The following is a 27860-nucleotide window of genomic DNA, read 5'->3' as shown; positions in this document are numbered from 1 at the left end:
GAGGTGTGTTACAGATGAAAACCACGTCAGAACTGCACTTGAACGTCTGCGCTAAAATTACTCCAGTAAAGAGTTTGTAAAATAGTCTCCCTGGAATCAACCCTCTAATAGGTGAGCCTTAGGCAGCTGTGACATAAATCAGACCTCTCCAGTTCACAGGCGGTCTTCGCGGGTCTGTAGCTGACCCCAGGGAAGGGCAAGCTGCGGTCCGAGAGGGCAGAGCTGAGGGTGGAGCCTAAGCCGGGAGCGCGCTCGGACACGCGCCCTTTCCCGCGGCCGGCGCGCTCTGGGAGTCTTTGTAGAGTCAGGGCTTCTGCTGGGCAGGGCCAGCTGCTGATCCTTCAGGCGGACACCAGGGCGGGGGACAGATGGAGCATATAGGTGGCGTCCGCTGGTGAGAAACACCTAGCGCGGGCAAAAGGGTGGCGACGAGAGGGAGTTTCCACCTGTTGCGCTCTTAAAGAAATGAAGACTTAAGAAAATAGTAAGGAGGGGCGGATTGGTGTCTTTCGGACGCACCTGGAGCCCCGCCCTCCGCCAGAGGAAAAGCCCCTTGAGTGAGAGGCAGAAGCTTCAGAGAAATCGAGAAGAGCGTCTCTCTCCGCGCTCCACCTGCTCCGCCTCGCACTTCTGCGGAGCAGCCAACCCAGCCAGCGCCGGGCCCGCGGCCCTTCGCCCCTCCGAGCTCTTCCACTCCGGCCTCCGGGTGCCTGGGCGGGCGACCTGTCCCGAGTCCTATGGCGGCGGCCCCAGCCACACGTTGCTGGAGCGGAGCCCTCTGCCGGCAGCTCCTGCTGACCCTCACGGTGAGTGGCTCTCCAGGCCACTGGCTCTCGGGAGGGGACTCCGATCGCCTGGGGACAAGAGGGCACACTTTGGGAGCAGGGGCGGGTGGGAGAGACGGGCCAAAAGGGTGTTAATGGGCTAAAAAACGGAGTCGTTCGAGTGGGGGAGAGAAGACAGGATGGCGACCTGGGCGCCACGATCCCGAAGAAGAGAAGGGTGTCTCCGGTAGATATAATCAGCGCAGGCAGGTAGAGGTGGCATGAGTCGCAAACGCCCATCCGAAAGCTTAGCCTCTGGGTACCAGCGGGAAGCGCAGTGCTCCCTCGCTGCTCCTTGGAACCTCCTGCACTCCCTGGAAAGGTGCGGTCCGCTTCTACCTGGCTGCCTGTTCAGACCACGGGAAAGCGGAGCCTCTGGGCGGACGCCGCTCGAAGCACAGTCCTTGGGTGAAAGAGGACTGCGCTCCTTTAAGCGGGATTGCTCTCTCTCTCTCTCTCTCTCTCTCTCTCTCTCTCTCTCTCTCTCTCTCTCTCTCTCTCTCTCTCCCCCCGCCCCGTGTGTGTGTGTGCACGCGCGCGCCTCAGTGGTCTCGACCCTCTGCTCCTAAACATCGTAGATGGGCGGGCCGCAGGTGAACCTTTGTAATTCCTAATTTTTGTCGGCGTGTGAGGTTACCCTCTCCTTAATTTTGGAGAAAATGGTCATTGTGACCCCTTCCCCCTGGAGGCATCTGGATTCTTCTGGCCCTTGCCCTCCCGCTTCCTTCCCACTTGAAAAAACACGATAGCCAATAGCGAAGACCCTACCCACACAGAGATGGGAGCGGAAGGGGGAGGTGTAATTTGGGGCGGAGGCATCTGGATTCTTCTGGCCCTTGCCCTCCCGCTTCCTTCCCACTTGAAAAAACACGATAGCCAATAGCGAAGACCCTACCCACACAGAGATGGGAGCGGAAGGGGGAGGTGTAATTTGGGGCGGGACAACCTTCTTTTCTGGCAGAAAAGACTGGGATCTCATTGGGTGACCGGAAGACACAGGATCCAGTACGAGGGAGCAACCACTGGGAGAGTTTGGGATCAAAGTTTCCGCAGACCAGGCTTCCTCGGTCCCCTAGAAGGAGAAAAGTTAAATAGACCGGATGCGAGAGAGTGCTCGGGTCGCCGATGGCCTTTCACGTCGACCCTCAGGCGTTGTGGCTTCAGTTAAACCTGAAAGACTAGGGGATGAACCCGACGGCCAGACCGAGGGAAGACTTCTGGGAGTGGTGGAACTGGGGGGCTGAAATATTCGGATAAATACGCCTTCTTTACCGCTCTCATTTTACACTGAATTCCTTAAAATTTTACGTAACAAAGTTGTAGTTGTTATTATTACAGTGTCTTTTCCAAGGAACTCCATGGACTTGAAACCCTTAACTGAATTTCCTGGACACATTAATAACTGAAAAGGCCAGGTGCACAGCAGTTAACGTTTTCGGTTGAGAAAACTGAATGTAATAAATGAATCACAAAATCCATGGGTTAATTGTTCTTTGAAGGGAAAGAGGTGGGAACAATAAATAGCATTGCTTTGTATATACTTAGACACAGAACTTTCTTTTTAGAAGAAACCAGATGTAAGTGAATAAATAACATGAATAATTCCCATTCTGTGGCCTTCATTGGCTTCAAAGCAGGATAGACCAGAAGTGGGGTGGAGACAAAAGAGCCTCGGCTCTGGTTGCACCTCTCCTGCTCCATTCAAGCTGGAAGGCTTGGTGTGAGACTCTCAAGTTGTTCTGATGCTGGTGGGTGCATCTCTGCAGATCCCTGCCAGCCCCTGGCAGTTGTGGTTGTGAGCCTCAAGTGTGATTGATGTGAAGAGGCTATTTGAGTAGAAGGTATTATTAAATAAGGATGACTTCTGGGGACGCCCTTGACATTTCCTGCTTCCCATACACCCCAAAAACCCTTCACCATTCCACAAATCAGCTTTCCCCACTTCCTAATATTGCCTCACTTCACACATGTCTTCATCACTTTGAACTCTGGCTTCGAGCTAAACACCTAATGAAGCTTCCCTCTCTACGGTCATCAGGCATTTTAATTGCTAAATCCAAATCCTTCCTTATACAATTCCACCTTGTAGATTGCACCGTGATTCTTGAAATTCACTCCTGACTACTCAGAATCAGGTTCTCTATTCTAGGTCCTGTTTCTAAAATATTATACAGGTGACTCCACAAACTAAATTTATTTCACGGGTTCAGATATCTTCACTGAACAGTAAGCCTCTGTATCTCTACTTACTATGTGTGATGTGTGACATAGCATTTATTATCTTCCCAAACAATATTGCTTTTCTTCTAGTGTCCTATATTTCAATAAATGATGCTACAATACACATCATTCTTCAAGTAAAAATTCTAGAAGCTGTTTGATAATTCCCCACTGTTCTCCTTCCCTATTCCATCGAGTCCCATTAAATCTACATTCAAAAATATCTCAAATTTCTTCTATCCCTTACCTCTGCTATTACTTTTTGCTATTACAAATAATGTCACAATGTATAAACTTGTATATATGTTATTTCATATATGGGTAGGTGTATCAATAGAATAGATTACCAGAAATGGGATTGCCCGATAAAAGTATAAACCACTCTATATATGTAGTAGATGTTACCAATTCCCTCTCTCTTCTATAAAGGTTGTATATGACTAGACAGAAAGCTATTTTATGATTGTTGGCATATCACATCATTGAGGATATGTATATATACACACATATATTTACACATGTATATCGTTCTGTATTATATGTGTGCATGTATATGTCTATATCAATATCTCTATCTATCTATCTATCTATCTATCTATCTATCTATCTATCTAGTCTAATAGTACTTGATCTAGGCAGACATTTAGCAAAACATAAAGTTGAATCCATACTTCATGCAGAACACCACAGGAAATTCCAAACAGATGAAAAATTTAAATATAACATATGATACCACGCAGATAATAGAAGAAAACATGATAAATTTCTATTTAATTTTAGAGTCAAGTAAGCCAATTTAGTGCTCAGATTTCAAAAGTCATTTGTTGAAATTGAGAAAATCAATTATATTAAAACACATACACAACACTCGTCCTTTGCAAAAAAACTAAACCAAACCAAACCAAACATCATAAGCAAAGTCAAAGGTAACTGATACAGTAGAAAAAAATATTTGCAGATCATGTTTAAAAGACTCTTATGTAATAGCTCTATGTAAAGAAGTCAAGAAGTCTAAATATAAATCAAGAAGAAATGTCCAACATGAACACAGATATGAAAATTTCCCATAAAATAATAAAAATGACTGATAAAAATATTTCAGCGCCATTCATAATAAGAAAAATGAGTTTAAAACTACATTGAAATGCCATTTCTTATTTGTTAAACATCCAAAAGTTTAACAACATGCTGTGTAGGCAATAGAAACTCTCATAAGTTGTTAGTGAGCGTAACAAAAAGTTACAGCCTTTATGGACAGTATACAGTTATATCGAATACGAATAGAAACTTTTACTTCTTCCTTTCCAACTTGTATGAATCTAATATCTTTCAGTTTTTCATATGCCAATGTTGCATTGTTTTAATTATTGAGACTTCACAGGATCTTTTAATATATGCTAAGGCTAATACACTTTCATTGCTTTTCTTTTTCATAATTTTCTTGTCTACTCTTATTTATTTTTTCTTATGACCTTGTAAATCAGCTTGTTTAGTTCTGGAAAAAAACATTAGTGGGATTTATATCATCATAAAATGAGAATTAATATATTTATGTTGTTGAATTTTCCTTCAAAATAATGGTGTATTTTTGTGTGTGTGCAAGTCTACTTTTGTGTCCTTCAGAAATGTTTTCATGTTTTTCTTAAATAGACTTTATATGTTTCTTGTTAAGTTTACTCCTTGGAATTCTAACTTTTTATTGCTTTTGAAAATGATTTCTTCCATTATATTAATTCACTGGTTTTATTTATGTATATGAACACTAATGATTTCTGTATTTTAAGTCATTGCTACTTCTTTACTTAAATTCTCTTGTTTTACAGTAATTTATTGGTTCATTTAATTGGGTTTTCCAGGTAAACGGTCATATCAAATGCAAATAGAGATTTTTCTTTACCTCTTCCTTTTCAATTTATATGCTATCTAATGCCTTCCTCTTGCCTTATACACTTTAATGTAATGTTAACTACAAATAATGACCTTAGAAAGCCTGTGAGTTTACCACTAGTGCTTTTCCACTGATGTCGTGATTATAATATAATATAAAAATCATATTGAAGAAGTATCACGGAGGAGTTGACCAGAATCTCGTCAACGCCAGGAGAAAGAATTCATGGACAGTGAAGCAATAGCTCAGGTTCATTGAAAGCAAAAGTACACTCAGATAGGAGTGCCAGCAAGCTCTAGAGGGAGCTAAGCCATTTCATGGTGGGGTAGGGACTTTATCTACTGATTTAACTAGGGGGTGGAATATTTGTGGTTTGGGGTGGTTTTTCTGGGGAAAGGGAATGACTTCTCTTGGACTTGAGAGACACCCCTGTTCTTGCAGTTTCTGGCCCTTTCAGAGCTGTCATGACATCAGGTACATGATAAATACATCACTAACTGCAATGTTAATTTCTTATAATGGCTGTATAATTAGGGGAGGGTTAGGTTAAGGACAAAAGGGGCTTGGTCACACGTGCTGTTTTGGGGGAGAGCAGATGTGTCTCTGGGTCAGGATTGGTTTTTGATCTCTAAGGGCTTATCAGGGCTCATAGTGACTACATCTGTTCTCTTGTGGGTTTCTCTCTTTCCTGTTCGTATCTGTCTAACAGAAGTACTTATTGATTCCTATTTTGGGGGCAGGGTGAGGGAAATTTTTTAAAAATTTAAGAATGATTATCGAATTCGGTCAAATTCTTTCAGCATTCATGGTGGTGATCACATACCAGACCTTCTTTAAGCTAATTAATGGCTTGTGGTTCCTAGACCAAACAACTTGTATGAATGTAGATTTCAAATCTATGCAAGGGCCAGTACTTCCAGCTCACTGTTACATTGAAGGTTTTGCTTTTGGGTCCTGGATTAATGTGGTCTCTTGTGTTAGGCTGGTCTGTGCTTTGATATCAACTCTCGTCTATGAAGTCCAAAAAACCAGAGTCAAATCTTTTCAGATCAGAAGTCGTTTCTGGTTACCACTCTGTGCCCTAGCTTTGTCCTCAGTTTTTGCCTTGCAATTCCTTGCTAGATGTTTTAGAGTGGTTAAAAGAAATGTATCTATCATTTTCAGTTTTGGCATAGGGATTTGTCTGAGTGACACAGTTGCCATTATTAGAAATGAAAATTGTTCCCAGATGCATTCTCCATACTGGTCAGATATACCTTATTCAAATCAAGATCTACTTATGTAATTTTTCTGCTTAAAACAAATCTTTGGTTTCTCATTCTGTTTAGGAAAAAAGATCATATACTCACTAATGCTGTTCACAATCTGTCCCACATCTACTTCTCTGAATCCATTTTGAACTTCTGTCCCTCATGTGCTATTAGCACCATCTATTCTACATTTCATGTTCAGGTCTATGTCATCTCTGAGCCTTCACATGTGCTATTCCTGTGTTTGGAACATATTAGTTTTGCCTCCTCTTGACATGGCTAACTTGGAGTCACCTGGCTCTTACATGAAACTAGTTTCCCCTGCTCTCCCATGGCACCCTGTACTTCCCTGTCATAGCATTTATCTTACTGTACTGAAATTACAAATATGCCTTGCCCTTGAATGGAGTGTTTTGTGAAGATCATGTTTGCTGCTTTGTGTCTGATACATAGCAGAAATTCAGTAAATGCTTATGGAATGCATGAATGAATGGATGTCTAGGACACTGTTATCCAAAGTATTGTCTTAATTCAGCCATTTCTTACCTTCTTCACCATTTTTACCTTAGTCTAAGTTATCATCTTCACTCTCTTAGATTCCTCCTGTAGCTTCCAACTTCATCTCTTGCTTCCACTTTGGCTCCTTTATAGTCCAAATAGCCACCAGAACAATTCTGTGTAAATGTGTGCCACTCTGCAGCTCCTAAACCCACTGTTGCTTCTCTTTGCACTCTGAATAAAATCTATACCCCTTACTATGGCCTTTTAAGCCCTCCATGATATGCCCCTGATTGTCTCCCTTCAATATCATCTCCTATCACTCATCCCTCAATGTGCACTACCACTATGACCTTTTTGTTCTTCCAAGATACCAGGTAAAGTACCCTTCCAGGGCTTTTGTCCTTCTTTTGCTTACTTGGAAAACTGTTTCCATTAATGAACTGGCTTGCTTGCTCATCTCATTCAAGCTTCTAGTCTTCCTTTTGCTTTATTTTTTCTCAGAACATTTATCTCTTGGCATCAAGTGACCTTTGTACATTTGTGTATTAGTTTTTTGTCTCATTATAATGTCATTGCCATGAGGTCAAGGACTTTGATTTGTTCATTGCTGTAGCATTTGAACACTGCCTAACACCTAGTAAGCAATTCATAAATGTTGATCGAATAAGTGGATGTACGCTTTCAGTCACCTTGAGCTGGAATCCTCAGTCGTATGACTCTACTCCTATCCTTTCTTGACTATGCAACCAGTGACAATTCTTCTCATCTTTTAATTTCTAGTTCAAACATACTCTCTTTATTGTGTCCATCTCCAATTTCCAAGTGAAATATAACCTCTGGTTTACCTTATCTTTCACATGTAATTTAAATTGGATAATTAAAGGTTCTTTAATATGTATTGGAAGTAAAAATTTTTATCCAAATTTTGCTGATTCTCATTTATGTTTATAGACTTTATAAATAACAGTATAAATGCTAGTTTTATTTATCTTGCATTTGGTCAAACTGTAGAAAAAATTGTGACTTTCGAAAATATCTATTGTAAAGTTTCAGAGAAAATAGAATTATATTTCGCTGCGTTTAAATATATATTGTATTGGAATTGGTTCAACATAAATCACTAAGTCTTTTAAAATTTTTTAAGTGAAATATTTTCTAAAATAACCATAACTCTCATTTAGGAGAAGTTTGTGTTTCAAAGTTATGTGCTTGTTACTATGGAGTTATACATAAATACTCCCCAAAGCACTCCACGGCAATGAGTTAATACTACTCTTTAGAAGCATTGGGGTTTTATTTAGGATATCATTGATTTGGTACCATAGCTCATTTAGGAATTGACAATTAACTGAAACACCTGTTTGGCTCATTAAATTTGTTTTTGTTTCTCTTTTCTATTTACATACCTGTGCTGTCTTCCTAATAGTTTCAGCACTCTCTTACATAGGTTGTCATTAGTTCTTCAATATAGCCACCAAATTAGTGAAATTACTATTAACTTTATTTTTTTACAGAGTAGAAAGCAAAGCCCAAGAAGTTAAGGAATTCTCTGAGTTTACATGCTTTGTGAAGGAGTGAGCCATGACTCTTAGTTTATTATTTTATTCTTCCCCTGGATACAATTTTTTTTTCTGATTTCTTACTCCAGTGTACGTTTTTTGTTATTTAGTTAATTATATAAACTGATTTATAATTATATAAATTTATAATTTATATGAACTATATATACATTAAAGGATCTTCTTTATGCATAATATTGATTTGATTTTTTTAGATTTTAACATTTGCCTGTGATGCCTGCAAAAAAGTGACACTGCGTATTCCCTCAAAACTAGATGCTGAGGTATTTGTTGGCAGAGGTAAGAAACTGATAAAATATGTTATATCTTAATTTGGCAGGATTTTGTAAAATTAGTGTAACTTTTAGAAGGATAACTATATTGACTCTAAGAGTTAAAACTAATGTAGTACATTATCGTTTGTAAGCATATGATATCACGCCAATGGAAGGAATTATTTTTTTGTTGGAAAACATGATTATATGAAGTATATAAAAAGGTTTAGTATGAGTAATAAAAATTATTAGTATTTACGTTAGTTGAAGGATATGGTATATGTTATAACATGCTTCTATAAAACTGAGAAATAGTGTTGAAAGTATTTCTTGAATTTAATGGTACTGTTTTTGGATTTTTATCCTAAAACATTTTGGCATCTTGTTGACATTGATTTCCACATATTGTTTTTTTAGTAATTAATTTTTTACATAACTCAACTGTATAAGAAAAGATTAGACTGATGAGAACACAGAATGACTGCTATTTAATAATAGTTGTAAGAGTTCGGTAATATTTTAGTTGAATAACTGCCAATTTTAATCTTCTAAATTCCGTTTAACATACTTCAAATGTATTTATGTGTTACTCTATAGTTAATTTCAGTTAATAAAGAACAACTTTTTCTTGTTGATTTAAATATTCAAACAATGGGGTTTACATGCCTTTATTTCAAGACAAATGTGTTCTTTAAATAATTATAAAGTAAATATTAGAAGTGATATATATATTTACCAGAACTTAATTAACCATAAAGTTTCCTATGTTCTTTTAAAGATGGAAAAATTGTGTCAATATAGTTAATTTTAAGTTTTGGGCTTTCCCAAAATGCATAGATTACTATTAAAACTATATATCGCATGTTTTACTTTACAAATAATTGCTGTGTATCATTTTTACAGTTAACCTGAAGGAGTGCTTTAAATCTGCAAATCTAATTCATTCGAGTGATCCCGATTTCCAAATTTTAGAAGACGGTTCAGTCTATACAACAAATGCTATTCTTTTGTCCTCAGAGAAGAGAAATTTTACCATAACACTTTCCAACACTGAGAACCTGGAAGAGAAGAAAATACTTGTACTTTTAGAGCATCAAATAAAGGTATACCAAATCATAAAATGAAGTATAATGAAGTATTGTCTTCAGGTATCACTAACATTGCCAGGGAAGATGTGGAATCAGAAAGGACATAAAATAATTTAGTTTGGAAGAGAATGAAAACCATGGCACAATTTCATAGTGTTCAGATGGAAAAGGATTGCACAACATAGATTAATTAGGGGTTGTAACTCCTTTTCATCTAGGACATAAAAGGAGAAATTGGGATATACTACAGCCTGAGAGCTTGAGATTAGACAGAGGAGCATCTCTTGATCTTTCCTGTAGAACAGATTTTAAAAAACAAATTTTGAAACTCTATCTCTGGAGGCCTCATGCTTAGACAGCATAATTTGTAGTCGTTGAAAGTAGATGACTGTTTTAGGTTGAGGTTTGGACCTCACACATGCTTATTATGTTGTGACACCCAAGGTCAAAATGACTTCTATTCAATCATTGGCCATTACTCTGCAGCAGATTGAGAATGGTCAACATGTTTCTCTCCTCGTCTGACAGATCTCTCTGTTGGTTCCCTGGCTCTTCCAAGTTATTGGTGAGTGGAAGATGCTTTTACTAAACTTAGAAGGGCACATACTTTACTTATTTTCTTGGCATATCTCTCCCATGTTTTTGCATGGCAATTTGGCAAAAGTAATTTTTTTTTTTCAGTTTTGGTTCTAAGCTTCCAATTTCATCTCTTTTCCATATTCCTACCAAGTTATTTTTTCAAGAAGATTGACATGATAAGTTAGGACACTTATTTCTTATCTTTTTGCAGTGTTGACATCTAGTTTGTTTTTTAAGCACTACCACAGTCTTACACCCCAGCCAGCTAATCCTCATGAGAGGAGAAAGATGTATCATAGTTCTAATGTTTGAGAATAAAGTAGTTTTTGACTTTATTCTTTTTTTCTGTCTTCTAAATTGAGGTACCAAAGCAAAATCATTCTAAAGAAAAAGTTCTAAGACGTGCCAAGAGAAGATGGGCTCCGATTCCTTGTTCAATGGTGGAGAATTCCTTGGGTCCTTTTCCACTTTTTCTTCAACAGGTACAATTTATTTCCTTCCACGGTCAAAGTCTATAGTTTCCTTTTTTTTTTTTTTTTTTTTAAATTTAGACAATGAGTAGGCAGTTACTTAAAAAATCTTGGTGTATGAATAGACGAATAAATGAGGATGTGCACATATGTTTCAATATATGGGTATAAATATATCTCTCTATATCTGCATATACTTATTTGCAGTTTTAATCATTCAAAGGTCATTTATAAAACTGTGAAACCCATATAGTACTCTGAAACACATGGTTCCTTAATGAAGTTTTGTATCATCAAGGATATAACAGCCTGGGTATAATCTAAAAGCCCCCAAAACATCTTCCATAATAAAGGATGAAATTGCTAATGAAAGACAAACAAATGCCATGAAGGGGGAAGACATATACACCTTTTTATTACTATCCCCAAGTCCACTGCTTAAATCATACTGGATCCACATTTTCTCTCTCTCTTTATTTTAGTGGAAGCCCTAGCAAATCTTTCCTTCTTCCACTATCAGTGGCCACTTCCATACAATCTATGAGTTGTTTCTTTTCCCTCAGTTCTTGAAATGGTGAGAGAGAATCTCCTTTATATCTTAACAATTTAATGCGGCTGAGAGAATAGCACATTAAAGTCGAGAAAGATATTGTTGGAAAACAATTGTGTTAATCATCCTGATACATAGTCAAGATCTTACTAAGAGGTTGAAAACGACTTGGAAAAAATTTGCTTTTTGAATCAAGTACCAGAATATCACACTCGTGAGAATATTATGCCATTTCTATTCTCATTCCTTCCCCCCACTTTACTCAGGTCCTATAATAAAGAAGATGATGACAAATACCAAAAACTAATTAAGGAAAGCATTGTCCAAGTTTTTGCCCTGCAGACAGAATACTTTAAATGCAATATATCAAATATTATGTAAAATTAAAAATTCAGGTTTAAAAAAAAGGGGGGGATAATTTTCATGTTTAGAATACTTTGTTTTCTAAGGCAGGAAAAGTCTTAACTGTTTGGTCCATGTAGGCCCATTTAGCCTTTAAAATATCTTTTAGTTATTCTGGAAAACTAAGATGCTGTTACATTATTTTCTTCATGCCTTGCTCTTGAAATTTTTCAATTGTTAGGCTTCCTTATTCTCTCTTTTTATTCATATATAATAACTGGCGGGTAGTTATTTCAATGAAATGGAATGTTATTACATAATCGTATAGATGAAAGTTTTGCTGAAATAAAAATATGACTCGTGTACAATATCTCCCTTCTAGGTACAATCTGATACAGCACAAAATTACACTATATACTATTCTATAAGAGGGCCTGGAGTAGACCGAGAACCCATGAATTTATTTTATGTAGAGAGAGATACTGGAAACCTGTACTGTACTCGTGCTGTAGATCGTGAGCAGTATGAGTCTTTTGAGGTAAAGTCTGAAGTTTACCTTTTATATTACTAATTATTAAGCTGGGCTATTTTGTTTCTCATTCTCAGTTCATTTACCCTTTTCTGTTTTTTGATTTTATCATCTATGCTCTGTCTATATCTGATAGCTTAAACTTGGCTTGAAGCAAAAATAATTTTGCAGAATAAATAGCTTTAGATTCTATTAGAAAGTTCTTGGTATTATAGTTATAATTTTTTTTTAAAGAAAAAAGTATCACTTTGAAGAAGAGTTATTTAATTGGTAGAAAAGATAAAGATCTGTGAACCTCTTTATATACAGATAGAGACACCATAGGAGGTAAGTGAAGGTTGGAAGTTAGGTCTCAGTTGCTTTGCAATGGGAGAAAGTTAACTCGTGAGCAATTCAGGAGTATGGACAGCACTTAACTAAAATTATTCAGTCTTTTCATCATCTGGGTAACATCCCATGGCGGAATGAGAGTTAATAATGTAAGAATTTAACCTAATCTTGCATTGATTTCCCAATGGAACCTAGCGATTTAGCTCAACTCAATTTTAATTTATTTACATCTATTTTGAATTAATTAATTATTCATCAGTAGACTAAATGAACCGAAGAGATAGGCAAATATTGAATTAAATATTTAGGATTAAAATTGCTACAACATGGCCCTCTAAATATCTGTGTTGTTCTGCTATTTCAATGATAGACATTATGATAAAAACTAGAATTGAAATTCATACTATAAAATCATAAATAAATTATATTCTCCACACTATTTACAGCCATTCATTTGTTCTATTTCTGATTCTCCTTTTTTAAGTTAATAAATTTCTATAAAGACAGTTATCTAAATATAACCATCGATATGCCTAAAATCTTAATTAGTAGAAAATAAAACAATATCTCAGTTAACTGCACATGAGAAATTTGGAATCCTAAGAATCCAAAGTGAAAAAAGGGCCAGAAAGCTGTATTTAAAATTCATGCATCTGAAACTTTCAAACCAAAACAAAATAATCCTGAACACTGTTTTGGGGAAATAATTGTAAAAACCATTACACTCATGTATAACAATACGGCAATGATGAGGAAACCAAGATTATTTATGTCATTATATTAGACAAATTTAAACATAAAATGTTATACTACACCATGAAATTAATCACTTCATGGCATTAAGGTTGTGTCCACATCCAAATACAAAAACAAATGGTGAAACTCATACTGCTATACCGAACAGTCTACAAGTTAAAGCCAACGCTAGTTTGAAATGTATTTTGATACGTTTTGATTGTTTTTGCCTTTTTAAAAAAATTTTACTCTCTTCATAGATAATTGCCTTTGCAACAACTCCAGATGGATATACTCCAGAACTACCACTGCCCCTAATAATTAAAATTGAGGATGAAAATGATAACTACCCAATTTTTACAGAAGAAACTTACATTTTTACAGTTGCTGAAAATTGCGGAGTTGGTGAGTACTCACTTTAACAATGTTGGTAACTTGACGTTTCAATTCAGAAACGGAGTTTTACTGTGCGGTTGTGAGGCAGCATATCCTGCTGGCAAGGTAGGATAAGGGACTTGCCTGTCGGGCTACTCTGGGTGGAGTTTACTCCACCTTTCACTAGCTAGCTGTGTACTGTGATTCTGGGTAATTTCCTTAACTTTGATAAGCCTTAGTTTCCTTATCTGTAACATGGGATATTACTATGCAAGATCATTATGAAGATTAAATGAAGCATAATACACATGGAATGCCAAGCACAGTGCCTAAGAAATATTACTCAACAAATGTTACTTTGCTTTCTTGTGTGAAATAAAATAAGTACTTTTAAGAGGACACACTCTAAAAAGAATAAGCTTTTGAGCACCTGAGGTCTTAACTTTGAAGAAATTTACTGATGTTCCATAATAATTAAATGATAGGTAATAGTCTGGGCATGATCATAAAGGTTATTGAGAATAATATAAATGTTTTTTCAATCCTGTGAAAATGGACCAGGTTAGCTGGAAAACAGAATGCAGTTTTTGAGTCTTCCTCTAGAAAGATCTAACTCAACCAAGAATTTTCAGAGGAAACTGATCCATTTGATCAATTTAAGTACAAGCTTACCAATAGAAAAAGGTTAAAGAATAATTAGAATTCTTTAGTATAGAAATAAAAAGGTCGTGGAGAGATTTTATTAACATTTATAAAATTTTACATTAAACACAGTGAATAGGGATATAGTCAGCAAATTCCAAAATGTTAGGCTCCTGGGATATTTAAAAGGAAGTGATACTTTATATAAAATCCACCAACTTATAAAAACTATTACTCTAATATATAAGGAAGTGGTTCAAAACATTTTCAAGTAGATGGAAAGGAATGAAATAAACGGAAAATTTAAAATGTAAAAGTTTTGGAAATTAAAGATGATTTTTCAATACGTAGGTTCTACCGTGGGACAGGTATGTGCAACTGACAAAGATGAACCTGACACGTTGCACACACGCCTAAAGTACTCCATCCTTGAGCAGTTGCCAGCATTGCCCACCCTGTTTGCTATGCATCCAACTACAGGTGTGATCACCACAACATCATCTCAGCTAGACAGAGAGGTAACATAAATATTAGCAAATAAAATTTGGTTGTCATGTGGTTATTTAATAGTAACTGCGTATCTCTATACATCACCTATAGATGTGTTTTTGAAAAGCATGTTGATCTAATTTTAGAGAAATTATAATGTTAAGTATGTTAATGGAGATCATTAACCGCACTGTGTGCTAATTTTGAAACTAATGTGTTCTCTGCTGAATTGTGTTTTATGGATTCGATTTTCCTAATATAAATATATGTATAGTATTAAAAACAAACACTAAATATGAAAAGTGAAAAGTGAAGTTTGGGGACGTATAGAAATTTGTCATCTACAGAGAACAATGCTTTTTCTGTTTGTGTCATCTCTTCCTTGACAAGTTCATCTATATTCTTCCCCTTGCATAAATGAAAAGAAAGTCTATATCTATCTCTGGCTTACCATTTTCCATTGACTGCTAGAAATTTTTATTTGGATGTTCTACAGGTACCTAAAATGCAGTACATCTGAAATCCAACTCTTCTTTCCTTCTAAACATGCTGTATTTCCCGTATTTTCTAGTCAAAAAGGCATTAATACACCCTTTTCCTATTAATAATTTTTCTAATTCCTTTAATTCATGTTCTCCAAATTGTATTTGATGTCTCCTTTTGTCCCTTAGATCAAATCACTTTACAAAGCATGTCCATGTTACCTTCAAAATTATTTTGCTTTTATATTCTGTCCACTTCTACTGATACCATCCTAGTTTAATAATTTGCTCACTTGGTTATTCAACTCTTCCATCTCCACCAAGCATTTGTTCATCTGAATTCTTATAACAGTTTATCTGGTATACTTACTACAATTATAATGCTTAGTCTTAAAATATAGTAATATGTGTTTATTGGGTATTTCTTTAATTCCAAAAATTTCATATCAGATTCATTTCCCCTTCCTCTATCCCTCAAAGAATAGAGCAGTGGTCTTTAAATGTTCCGATCTCAATATCCCTTTACAGTCTTAAATATTATTGAGGATTTAAGATGGATTCTCATGTCTCCTTCTGCATGCAGTCTAATATGCAGTTTTAGCTAACATATATAAAGAAAATCTAACATGATATGAAGTTAGAAAAGAAAGGAGTATTTTAATAGTAAGTTCAGAACGTTGTGGATATTAATCTTTGATACTACACCAAAACTTGACAGGTCGTAGTTTCTTAACTGTTTTTTGCAATGTATACTCTGAAGCTTTATCAACGAATTTTTGTACTTTGTTACATTAAAACCTATTGGTTTATCTTATACTATGTATAAATAGTTTACCCATGTATGATTTGTAACAAATGGGTCAATTGGAAAATATTAATTAATTCACTAAGTCATGCAGATCTACCAAATGTTAACACGTCAATTAACAATATTGAAAAAAAAAAATCACCTATTTACCTCCATTAATGTCACAATGGATGAAAAAAGTTTTCCAGAATTCTCATTTTTGCTTAAACATTCCAATTTATTATTGGTGACAAATATATTTTTTATTTTTGGAAGTGACATATTCACTTTGCTTGACAAAATGTCTTCCAAACATACCAATTTGAATAAACATAGGTGTCTTTTATGTAAAAATTATTTGCTGTAAAAAAAACAACTAATAATCACACAAGTACTTTTTTGTGTGAGAAGAACACCATACCATGTTACACTGCAGAAATGCTATATGCATACCTCCCTTTTTTTCACATGGAAATTTAATAAAATTAATCATTTTTTGCTGCATCTACAGGGAAATTTTTAAGTGAAACTGGTACCTATTTATTTTATTATTTATAAATTCATTTATTTTTATTGTCTGTGCCAGTAAAGAATACGATGTCATTCGCTGGATAGATGAATGAACAAATGAATGAATGGATGTTACAATACTACATATTATACAGATTTTTAATGGAATTTATGTGCTCAAGATAAAGCAGATTATAAATCAATCTATTTTTTTTTTTTTTATCAAGTCTTGAATAGGTTCTTCTGATAGGATCAGCTGAAAATTAATGAAGGAGTCTTGGAGTGCTTTTACCCAAGCATGCTCTGGAATCACTTTTTGACCTCAGGATTCCAGTGTTTATCTGTTACTTTAAGACCTTTAAACATCAGAATTTTTCTTCCATCTGAGGATATCACAAGTTAATAATTAGGCCCATAAAGCTTTTATTTCTTTGTTTTATCAACGAATTGGTTGTTTCCAATAAATCTTAGTTCAGTAAAACCAAAATATGTATTCTCTCCTGAAAGTATACAAGCATGAGGTTTTAGAACTTTTAAATGCAATAAGACCATTATTTTTCTAGTCAACATATGTGATTAGTTATGAGATAAGAGTAGATCAGGAAAATTTTGTGTATGAAAAGCATAGCGGTCAAGAGAAATTTTGGTTTATTTTAGGTAATTCATGAGGATGAGAAAACTTGAGAGGCGACAGAATTAAGGAAAGAAGGTAGCTATTAAGAGAAGGGTGAATATTTTAGGTAGAAGGTTAAGATAGTTTGGCACATTATTTTGTCTTATGATGAGAGTGGAATTATATTGGAAAGGTGTTATTATTATTGTTCTTTAGAAGAGGAAACCTAGGTAAAGAGAATTTTCAACTCCCTGAGATTAACATTTATTATTTTGGGAGTTGTGAATAGAACCCAAATCTTCTGTTTAGTCCATGATAATTATTATTAGTGTTATTTATAATCCATATCTCAATTACTTATGATAAATAAAGCCATTAGGAGGAGAAACACATTTTTTAACTAGTGAATAGAAAGTTTTAAGAGCCAGATTTTATTTTCCATGGAGAGAAAAATTTACATACCCCAGACCCTTGTTTTCATGTTCATTTAAAGATCTTCTTATCAATGTAAATATTTAAAATCTGTCTCTTTTAAGGAGGATATTTAACTTCAAAGTTTTCTTATAAGACTGGTATGAGTCACTTCTATGTAATTTTGAACATGAGGTTTTGATTAATTATCAGGCAATTTCAAATGTACTATTTGAGAAATAACTACTACTATTTTCATAAATTAATTAAAAAGTACTAGTGTGATGAAATATTCTTTTACCAGTACATGAAAGCTATGAAATTTGTACCTTTAAAATTTTTAATGCAAGGAAAATATAGAATATAAATTCAAATTTCATTTATAATGTTGTTTTCACTCAATAATTAAATTCTTAATTTCTTTTCAGTTAATTGACAAATACAGTTTGAAAATAAAAGTACAAGACATGAATGGTCAATATTTTGGTTTGCAGACCACTGCATCTTGCATCATTCACATTGAAGATGTGAATGACCACTTGCCAACATTTATCCGTTCTTCTGTAAGTACATGATACCAATAAAAGAAAAATATACAGCCCAGTATTATTGCTAAATGCACACATCTCCGTTGTGCCACATGATTTCAAATGAAATATCCTCTGACAACAATTTGGACTTAGGATTTAAAATTATGTAAAAGGAGTACTTTGGAAGATAGAAGAACAGAGCTCCCTTCACGTGGTGTTTTATTTTTGTAAAAATTACTAATTGAACTTTTTTTTTTTTTTTTTAGTATGTGACATCAGTGGAAGAAAATAAAGTTGATGTGGAAATCTTACGTGTTAGTGTTGAGGATAAGGATTTAATTAATACTGCCAATTGGAGAGCTAATTATACCATTTTAAAGGGCAATGAAAATGGAAATTTTAAAATTGTAACAGATCCCAGAACAAATGAAGGAGTTCTGTGTGTCATTAAGGTAAGAATAAATTAGTAAATTCGTTATTTGTAGTTTATCATATTGCAGATTAGTATACTAGAGTTAATGAAAAGAAAGGCATTCTGGTAAATGTAGGAATAAAATAGATATATAGATAAATGTAAATGCTATGTTCTTAAAATATAATGGGATGGATATATTAATTTTGAGAACCTTTTCTTTAAGTTGAGGCATAATTGACATAACACTATATTAGTTTCAGGTGAATGACATAATTTGATCCTTGTGTATGTTGAAAATGATCACAATTAAGTCCAGTTAATATCCATTACCATACATAGTTACAATTTTTTTTCTTGTAACGAGAACTTTTAAGATTCACTCTTCTGGCTACTTACAAACATACAATATAGTATTACTAACTATAATCATGATGCTGTACATCATATTTCTGTGACTTATTTATTTTATAACTGAAATTTGTACCACTTGATCAATTGACTCAACAATCTATAAGTAACATTTTAAATTTCAGAAACTATAGTATCTTCAAAAATTGAAAATTACTAGTATGAGGAACCTTATATAAAGTCATTATTTAAAATTATATATGTGTGTGTTCAAATGACATGTAGCATTTACTCAGTAACCAGCATCTCTTAATTCAAAAACTAGTACAGCTGTGATTCCAGTGGGACAGTGCCAGACTTTCCTAGCTCATTCTTTCTACAGCTGGGTCAGGGAGCCTCCATTTATTTACTGAATTTCTCTAATGATGTATTACTTCTGGTCAGACCTATAGGAAAGTTGTTTGTAGATCTGTTCTTCTGTATCCAGTGTCCATTACAACCTTAGTTTTCTGGTTCAGAATGGGAATTCTCAGACGTTCAAGGACATAAATACTTCTAAAACCTCTTGTTAATACTATTCTACAGCATCTCAGAAGAACTTGCTGCTAATTCAGGAGCCAGAGTGAGCCCACGAAGTGGTCTGAGCGACTTTGGCTGTAGACTGATCATAGGCTTATATCTGCTTCATCTTTTACTAGAATATGATCCAATCTTGGGTTTATGCAGTGTCCTTTTTGTACATATTCACAAGATGCATGGATCGAAAACGATTAATCTATTTTTCCTACAATCATAAAATTTAGTTGCAGTCTGTGGGTTAATTTCTCTGTTGCAAAACAGCAAAGAACGGTCCATTAAATTTTGTCTCTTTCTTCACCCAACCCCTACCCTAATCCTTGGTATTCTAAGAAGGAAATTCATTTCTGTGAAGTGCAAGACCTGACTCAGTTTCTGTCTTCTAGGAAACGGCTTCACCCGTTCTCATTACAACTACTATCGGATAAAATTAAAACCTTCTATTAAACTTGGTACTACAAGTTTTTTTTGGAAAGTAACTACAATAGAAGAGATTTTTTTAAAAGTATAATGTTTGTAAGCTTCTTATTTTCTTTTCCCTTTTCTTAATAATTGGACCCATGTTTTCTACTCTAAGCCAGGTAGAAAAAAATGTATTCATTTCAGGAGGGTAGGATAAGCTGTCCCAAATTTAACAGACCAGTAAATAAGTGTTGGTTAAGGTGTGGACCTCCTAAAGGGTTAATCATGAAACACATTCATTCAATACTTTCTGAAATCATTATCAGGACCTATGACATACCTGTGTTAACTTTGCAGTTGAGGAACAGTTTTTTGTTTGTTGTGGGTTTTTGTTGTTGTTGTTTAGATTAGTTAATTTATTTTTTGCTGGCTTCACCAAATACTGAGTCAGTTGAAGGACTGCCCTTCTCCCACCACAACCTCATTTCTGGGTATATGTTTAATATTCTCACAACTATTTCCAACATAGCACTTACATATTTCCAGATTTAACTAATTATACACAGTACTAGTTAGCATTGCCAAATATTAAATGTCTGATTTTCCACACACTTGCTTTTGTAGCCACTGAATTATGAAGAAAGACAACAGGTGACCCTGCAAATTGGTGTAGTTAATGAAGCTCCATATTCTAAAGAGGTTGGTTCAAGATCGGCTATGAGCACGGCAACAGTTACTGTTAATGTAAAAGATCAGGACGAGGGCCCAGAGTGTAACCCTCCAGTACAAATTGTTCAAATTAAAGAAAATGTGCCAGCGAAAACAAGGAGCAATGGATATAAAGCACATGACCCAGAAACAAGAAGTAGCAGTAGCATAAGGTGTTTATAATTCAATTTAATTAACTCCAAATTTACCATGTTTTTAAAATTTATAACTTATTTTGATACCAGTATTGTAATTTGGCTTAAGATACATTTTGTTATTTTTATTTATCATTATTAATAGGTATAAGAAAATAAATGATCCAAAAGGTTGGATCACTGTTGATGAAAACACAGGATCCATCACAACTTTCAGAAGCTTAGATAGAGAAGCAGAGACCATCAAAAATGGTACATATGATGTTATAATCCTTGCATCAGACAAAGGTAAGAACTTTAAGTCAGCTCTGTACAGTCTCAAAATGTATTTTGCCCCAGATGATCCATAGAATAATTGAGAGGTTTGCTATAATTTATTAACTCACGTCTGCTTTCTAATAACACCCTCAGTTTTAGATTTAGTTATAAATAACTCAGTCATGGAAATACTTAAAACGTTAATGGCAGATGTTTGGTTTGCTTTCCGTTTTTGGTTTTTCTTCTCTCCCACTTGACCCCATCATAATTAGCAGTCTTGAGTTTGCCTTCCCCTCGTCCTTTTCTGTGGCCCACCTTTCAGAACCAGTTCTTAACTTGGTGGGTTATGATGATGCTGGAACTATCACAGTTTCTGTCAACTGGATTAAAATTATAACCAACCAGCAGCTTTATATAAGACATAGCCCCAGGCAGTGGGTGGCACAGGTTTTTTCTCCATCCTTTAACCCACTCCTGATATCTAAGGCCCCCTTATTAAGCAGAAAGAATAAATGATTTAGAGATAGAATCTTGTGTTTGTGTTCAGCTTTGGACATCATAACTATTACTAATTCACGGCCTGGACCCAAGACCACTTCATCTTTGAATCCCCCAGATTTTACAGTGCCCTATACAAAATAGTTATTTAGGACGTTTTCATTGAAGACACAGATAAATAGATTCTTTAGGCTATACCAAAGAATGATTATTTTGGTTTGCAAATGATATTCCTCTTCTGGAGTCTTTCACCCTTTAAACATATACATGTACTATTTTTGTTCTAATCTTCCAAATACATACCTTCTACATTTAAATTTCCTGTCTCCCAAACTGTCAGTGTTTTCTATATGGATATGGAACTCCAAGCTCTCTAGTTTGGTTTCCAAGGTCCCTTGGCTTTTCTCTCTGGTGTCAACTCCCACCAATCTGCCTTCCTGTTCGTTATGTCTAGAACATAGATATGCATACTGTGTTTTTCTACCTCAAATTTCCTTGTGCTTTGAAATGTACCAGAAATATCTGTTCATACTCTTTTCCTTTCTCCTTTTAAAAATCAGTCAGAACTTACCTCCATAAAATTTTCCATGTCTACTACAACTATTTAGTGATTGAATGACAAATCTAAATAGCAATTATTGTATGGACAACCCATTTGAAAGTGATAATGTTTTACTTTTAATGTTCCCTAAGGACATAGCTTGTGATTGTGCTTGTTACTGTCATTTATATGTTACAAGTGCCTAATATTAAAAATTTATTTCAATGTGTAATTTCCTAGGGGAAGCTCAAAACATTAAAAGATTGTATTTTTATATCTGATTTTCTAGATGGAAGAACATGTACTGGGACACTGAGAATTAAACTTGAAGACGTGAACGATAATGGCCCAATAATACCTAAACAGACAGTGATAATCTGCAAAACCGTAATGTCCTCTGCAGAGATTGTTGCTTTCGATCCTGATGACCCTGTAAATGGCCCACCCTTTGACTTCAGTTTGGAGAGTGCTCCTAATTCAGACACACAAAGAATGTGGACACTGAGAAAAATTAACAGTATGTACTTCTAAACATTACTTTGTCCTTTTCAACATAAGGACATCTAAAAAACTTTTTTATTTTTTTAAAAAATTAAATGTATTGGTGTAACATTGGTCAATAACACATAAGTTTCAGGTGTACAGTTCTTTAATACATCATCTGTGTAATGCATTGTGTGCTCACCACCCAGTCTAGTCTCTTGGTCTCCATGTTTTTAACCACCTTCACCTTCCTCATCTTCCCCTCACCCTAAAATACTTTTTTTTTTTTCCCCCCCTTGATGAAATAGAATCATTCACTGTGTGGGAACCACCATTAAAAAAAGCAAGTTTCTCAGTTTTGGTGTGGTAGGAAGTGAGTCTCTTTAATGCCTTTGTCTGATCAATCCTATGCCAGCATTCCCTTAGAAGCTGTGTGAATTCTCATCCTCACTCCACACATGCATACCCACCCTTAGAATGGGTCTTATATAATCACTTCCTGACTTGTGTACATTCTTTCTACACAGATTCTTTCCACAATGGACTCTTGATATACCACAGGTCTGTTCTTCAGGAAGCAGACGCTGAGACAGAGTTTCTCAGGCAGATTTTTATTAAGGAGTTTGCTTGGCATCAATAGCTGTGACAGGAAGGGAAGCAGGATTGGGCAAAAAAAAAGAAGCCAAGTTGCAACTCGGGCCAGATGACAGTCTTAGCTAACCCCATGGGGAGTCTTTGCTCATTAGCCCTTCAAAGTGGCTCCAAGTTGAGCCTCTCTACACCGTCCCTGCTCAGTCAGTGGACCAGGCTGCCGTGAGAGGCGTGAACTTTGACAGGAAGGCACAATCTCTGAAGATGCTGATAGTCTCCCAAGCAAGTAGGACAATAAGTCCTTGATTTCAGAGTGATCTACGTGTGTATCAGTATCCACCATACTCTCTTCTTTCTGCTACCTTGACTTCTGACCATTTCTAATTTATTGTTTTCTACTTGGAATTCTCCCCTAATTTGGCTCTTAGTCTGTACTTCTGACTTTATCCACGACAGGATCTATGGTGTCAAGAATGGAAAAAGTAAAGGCGATTCTCCATATTGCCATTGCATCACTCTCTACATCAGCTCTTAACTTTTCAGTACATTCTCCATCTCCTGACTGTACTATCCATGGACGAGGATGTCCTGGGCTTCTTGCCCTTCAGTTTTCATGATCCAAGATCTACTGTAAACTGAATGAGGTGTGCCTTTAAAATGACCTGGAACAGTTTCAACTCCATGCTTTCAGTGAATATTTTTTAATTTCCCAATACAGCGAATTAGAAAAGAAAGGTTATAAAAGAAAGGAAAGGGAGAATAGAATGGGTGAAGAAAAAGAGGACATAAGGAAGTCTCGGTGGCAAGTTAAAGCACTGTGTCTGGAATTTCAGACTATTACTGTCTGATGAATTATGTATAGAAAAAAATATACACAGAATGATTATATTAAAAATTTTAAAGTTGCGATTAAAAAAAATCTCTTAACAAGTCTATTAGTTAGGATAGAAAGAATTGATTTATAGAGAGAGAAATATATTATCACAAAAATCAAAAGACTTTTTCTCAAGGCAGTGTTCACAAGTTTTATAGGCATTGTGTTTGCAGTGACTGGAAATTAGCACTCCTCAGTGCATTCACATTTACAATTTCATAGCAGTCGTGTCATCTCATCAGGAATATCCATTTGTAGGGAAGTTCGACGACTATCTTGTCACTAGTTGTTTCTGTGCAGGAGAAATCAGTGGCATTCTATAGCACTTGGTTTTATTTTCTTTCAGGTACAGCAGCACGACTTTCCTATCAAAATGACCCTCCTTTTGGACAATATACGGTACCTGTCAGAGTTACAGATAAACATGGCCTGTCACATCTCACTCCATTGAACGTCATAGTATGTGACTGTGTTACCGAAACCGACTGCGCATATCGCACAGGTCCAAGGACTGGCGGTGGAGAAGTAAAACTTGGAAAGTGGGCCATCCTTGCAATATTGTTGGGCATAGCCTTGCTATTTTGTAAGTCCCTTTATAAACTCAAATAATAGGTTTAAAAAACTTTCAAGACACATTCATAGGTCAACACTGTTTTACGTGCTATTCATTTGTATATAATTGTATTTCTATTTAACATACAGTTGTGTTTCTATTTAATGCACACATATTTAACTTACATAGTGAAAGTACATGTACACTTCTAGTGTTAGCTTAACATAATCATAAAATTTAACTCAGAAATACAAGTATTTAGCTTGTCTTTGTGGCATATCTGCTTAGGGCAGACTTTTTCTATTGTATGCTACTTTGACACAAGCTATAATATCTGTTTTCTAGAAATCTGTCTTTGTATGAGTCATCATAAGTTCATAACTTCACATTGTTTTATGATAAACTAAAGTAATTTCTCTCGTTCTTCAGGTATTTTATTTACTTTAGTTTGTGGGGCAACAGGAGCAGCCAAAAAGCCAAAAGTAGTTCCTGATGATTTAGCCCAGCAGAACCTCATTGTGTCAAACACTGAAGCTCCTGGAGATGACAAAGTGGTAAGTAGTTCCTCTTTTTAAAATAAATACAAAGAATAAATTGGCTTACTATAATTCTTTTCTGAACGAAGTTTTTTTACTATATATAAAATATCACGGTCCTATAGAACAGATAAAATGACATCGATTCTCATGGCAATAGATAGTATTTCAATTTTGCCATATGATGTTACTTAATAGTAAAAATCTTTCATCATGTCATTGTTATTTTCTACTTCAGATGTTTCATAATTTCAACTTTAGGCCCAGTCTTCTTTCTATATTGAAATTCTTGTTTGTGTTGTAAAAAATGTTGCATTTAATTATTTACATGTCATTAGCATAATTGTTTTAATTTTTCCTGGCAACAGCAATAAAATGGACTACAAGCTTTGATCAGCGTGAGAAGAACTTTAATGGAGTTTTCTGACTCTAATGTTGGTTAGAAAAGAGCCTTAGGTCAAATACCTGAAATAACCAATGCCAGCAAGTAATTACATTGCCCCAACTTTGATTTCTAACCTAGTGTGTGGATGAGTAATAAATAAATTCCCTACAAAAAGCATAATCGATGATCAGAGCAGGAAAGATTTAGAAAACCAAAGGATGTTGGCATCTAGGAAGGTACTGGAAAAGATTAAGGTTTCCTACAAAAACACAACATAGAAAATCAGTGGCCAGAGCTTTGGTGTTCTTATTTTCACTGCTGATTTCTTTTTATTTATTTAGATCGCAAGGATTTATTATTACAGCTGATTTTTATGGCAACTTTATTTCTATTATTTTTGTTTTAGTTATAGAGGATCTAGATGAGACACTGAATAAAAATACTGATCATTATTTGTTTCTGCTCTAGTCAGGTGAAGAGAATAAATTTAAACTAAAGGTAAATGCATGTGAAACAATAGTCTTGGAATCTTTATTTTGAGGTGTGAGACTCTGGAAGGCTTTAACAACTGAAGTAGTACAATATTCTAAGAAGTTTTTAAAAAAGAAATATGCATTAAGCTTTTTAATTTGTCTTAAGGTACAGATCAGTTGACATCAGCAATTTGTTTCTTGTGTTAGACAATGAACGAAATACTGGGGTTCCAAGAACTAGGTACTCATGAATGCTCAAATTTAGTTCCTGCCCTCAGAGAGCTTACCTTCTAGCACAAAAATTCATGGCATTATCTGTATAGTGTGTTCTTTTTCTTTCTTTTTTTTTCCTCCTCTGTATTTCCCTAATGCAAACTTCTTCGTTTCAGTATTCCACGAATGGCTTCACAACTCATACTGTGGGCATTTCTGGTCAGGGAGTGAAAAATGGAGGGCAAGAGACCATTGAAATGGTGAAAGGAAGACACCAGACCTTGGAATCGTGCCAGGGGGCTGGTCATCATCACACTCTGGAATCATATAAAGGAGGCGGACAGCACACCCTGGACCCCTGCAGGGGAGGACTCGTGGAGGTGGACAACTGCAAATACACTTACTCCGAGTGGCATAATTTCACTCAGCCCCATCTCGGTGAAGTGAGTTTCCATACGTGTCCTACAAATCTGTTTTGATTTCTTTTCAACTTTCTAAATAATTACAATTTCGTGGCCTGATATTTATTTTTAATTATTAGTCTACTAAGTTTTCTTTAATTTTGATTTAGTTATTATGTTCAGATCCGAAGTGGATCTTTACTTTTCCTCACATTTTGTTGGATTTTTAGTTCTTACTGAAATAATGTGAGCTAGTTAAATGATTTTTCTCATGACTTTGTGTTACTATGTCCGCCTGACAAGTCTTGTCTTAGAAATTAAAAGTGTGATACAAGGTAATTCTAGCCTGTGCAGTCACTATGCCTATGTGGAAAGATCTGAGCCCATATTAATTTGAATTAAATTTAATGGATGCATTTCACTTTGGCAAAAATTTTGAAGGAAAAGTAATGATTACTTAAAATAGACACTTCTATACTTGCTGTCACATGTGTGACCTTTAGAAACAGGCTATATAGTGAGTGTATTTATAGTGTGATTTACGATACAGACCAATCATGTGAATTTTCTATATGTAGGAATCCATTAGAGGACACACTCTGATTAAAAATTAAACAATGAAAGGTAAATCAAAGCTATTATTTTTATGTTAGTAAGTTTTGGTGTTTAAAATAATAGTAATAAAATATGTTATGTTTTTTTCCCTTGGCAGAAGGTACAGCTGTGTAATCAGGATGACAATCATAAGCATGCCCAAGACTATGTCCTTACGTACAACTATGAAGGAAAGGGATCAGTGGCTGGTTCTGTAGGCTGTTGCAGTGAACGACAAGAAGAGGATGGGCTTGAATTTTTGGATCATTTGGAACCCAAATTTAAGACACTAGCAGAAGCATGCATAAAGAGATGAATGCCTTCTTACAATCCTATAAGAGTCAGTGGCTTTATCACCTATTTTTTTTTTTTTTAATTAAAAGCCAAGTTTTTGAAAAAGAAGATACTATGTTTGGGACTTTTTCCCCTTCATTTTGATATGCATTATTGTTTACATTTGGGTATAATAATGACAGCCAATTTACAGTGCAATAAAATATAATTAATTCAAGTCTATATCATGGACTACTTAAGTATAACCTGATAGAAAATTGTAGAGACCTTGCTTTAATGTGATCTCTGATTACCTAGTTAATTAATTGTTTGTGTGGTGCTTGAAGACTGTTCTCCTAAACATTCTAAAGTATATATACTGTATTCTTAACATCGTTTTATTCTTGTAACATGATCGTTCTTCATAATGCAGAGGGAGATTCCCAACCAGGCATTGACTGTTATTTTGGTGGGATTTAGTTTCTAGATTGTATTCTATATGAAATCTTGCACTGAATTTATCTTTTCTGTTACCCACCTTGTCGAATTTAAGTTTAAAAAGTGCTTTAAGAATGTATTTTTACTCCTGAAAGGTTTTGGTCTT

At 35.3% G+C, this 27860-nt stretch overlaps 1 protein-coding gene across 2 annotated transcripts; it reads left to right on the top strand.

Annotated features, from left to right (window-relative positions):
* Positions 1–294: 294 nt before the first annotated feature.
* Positions 295–27860, top strand: DSC2 (desmocollin 2). 2 transcript variants are annotated; one of them, XM_016131210.2, is made up of 17 exons: positions 295–806; positions 8458–8542; positions 9421–9620; positions 10547–10666; positions 11929–12084; positions 13401–13545; positions 14509–14675; positions 17878–18012; positions 18246–18431; positions 20345–20601; positions 20729–20871; positions 22170–22397; positions 24175–24411; positions 24811–24935; positions 26165–26431; positions 26968–27013; positions 27102–27207. In XM_016131210.2, exons 1-16 carry the CDS (start codon positions 738–740, stop codon positions 27001–27003), a joined length of 2556 nt encoding a protein of 851 aa, XP_015986696.2. In that variant the 5' UTR covers positions 295–737; the 3' UTR covers positions 27004–27013; positions 27102–27207. The 2 variants fall into 2 exon arrangements, with proteins under 2 accessions (XP_015986696.2, XP_015986695.2); XM_016131209.2 differs by lacking the exon at positions 26968–27013 and having other exon boundaries at positions 27102–27860.

Source organism: Rousettus aegyptiacus, unplaced genomic scaffold (genome assembly GCF_014176215.1).
Source record: "Rousettus aegyptiacus isolate mRouAeg1 unplaced genomic scaffold, mRouAeg1.p scaffold_m13_p_12, whole genome shotgun sequence".
Lineage (NCBI taxonomy): Eukaryota > Metazoa > Chordata > Mammalia > Chiroptera > Pteropodidae > Rousettus > Rousettus aegyptiacus.
This window is presented reverse-complemented; position numbering and strand designations above follow the sequence as displayed.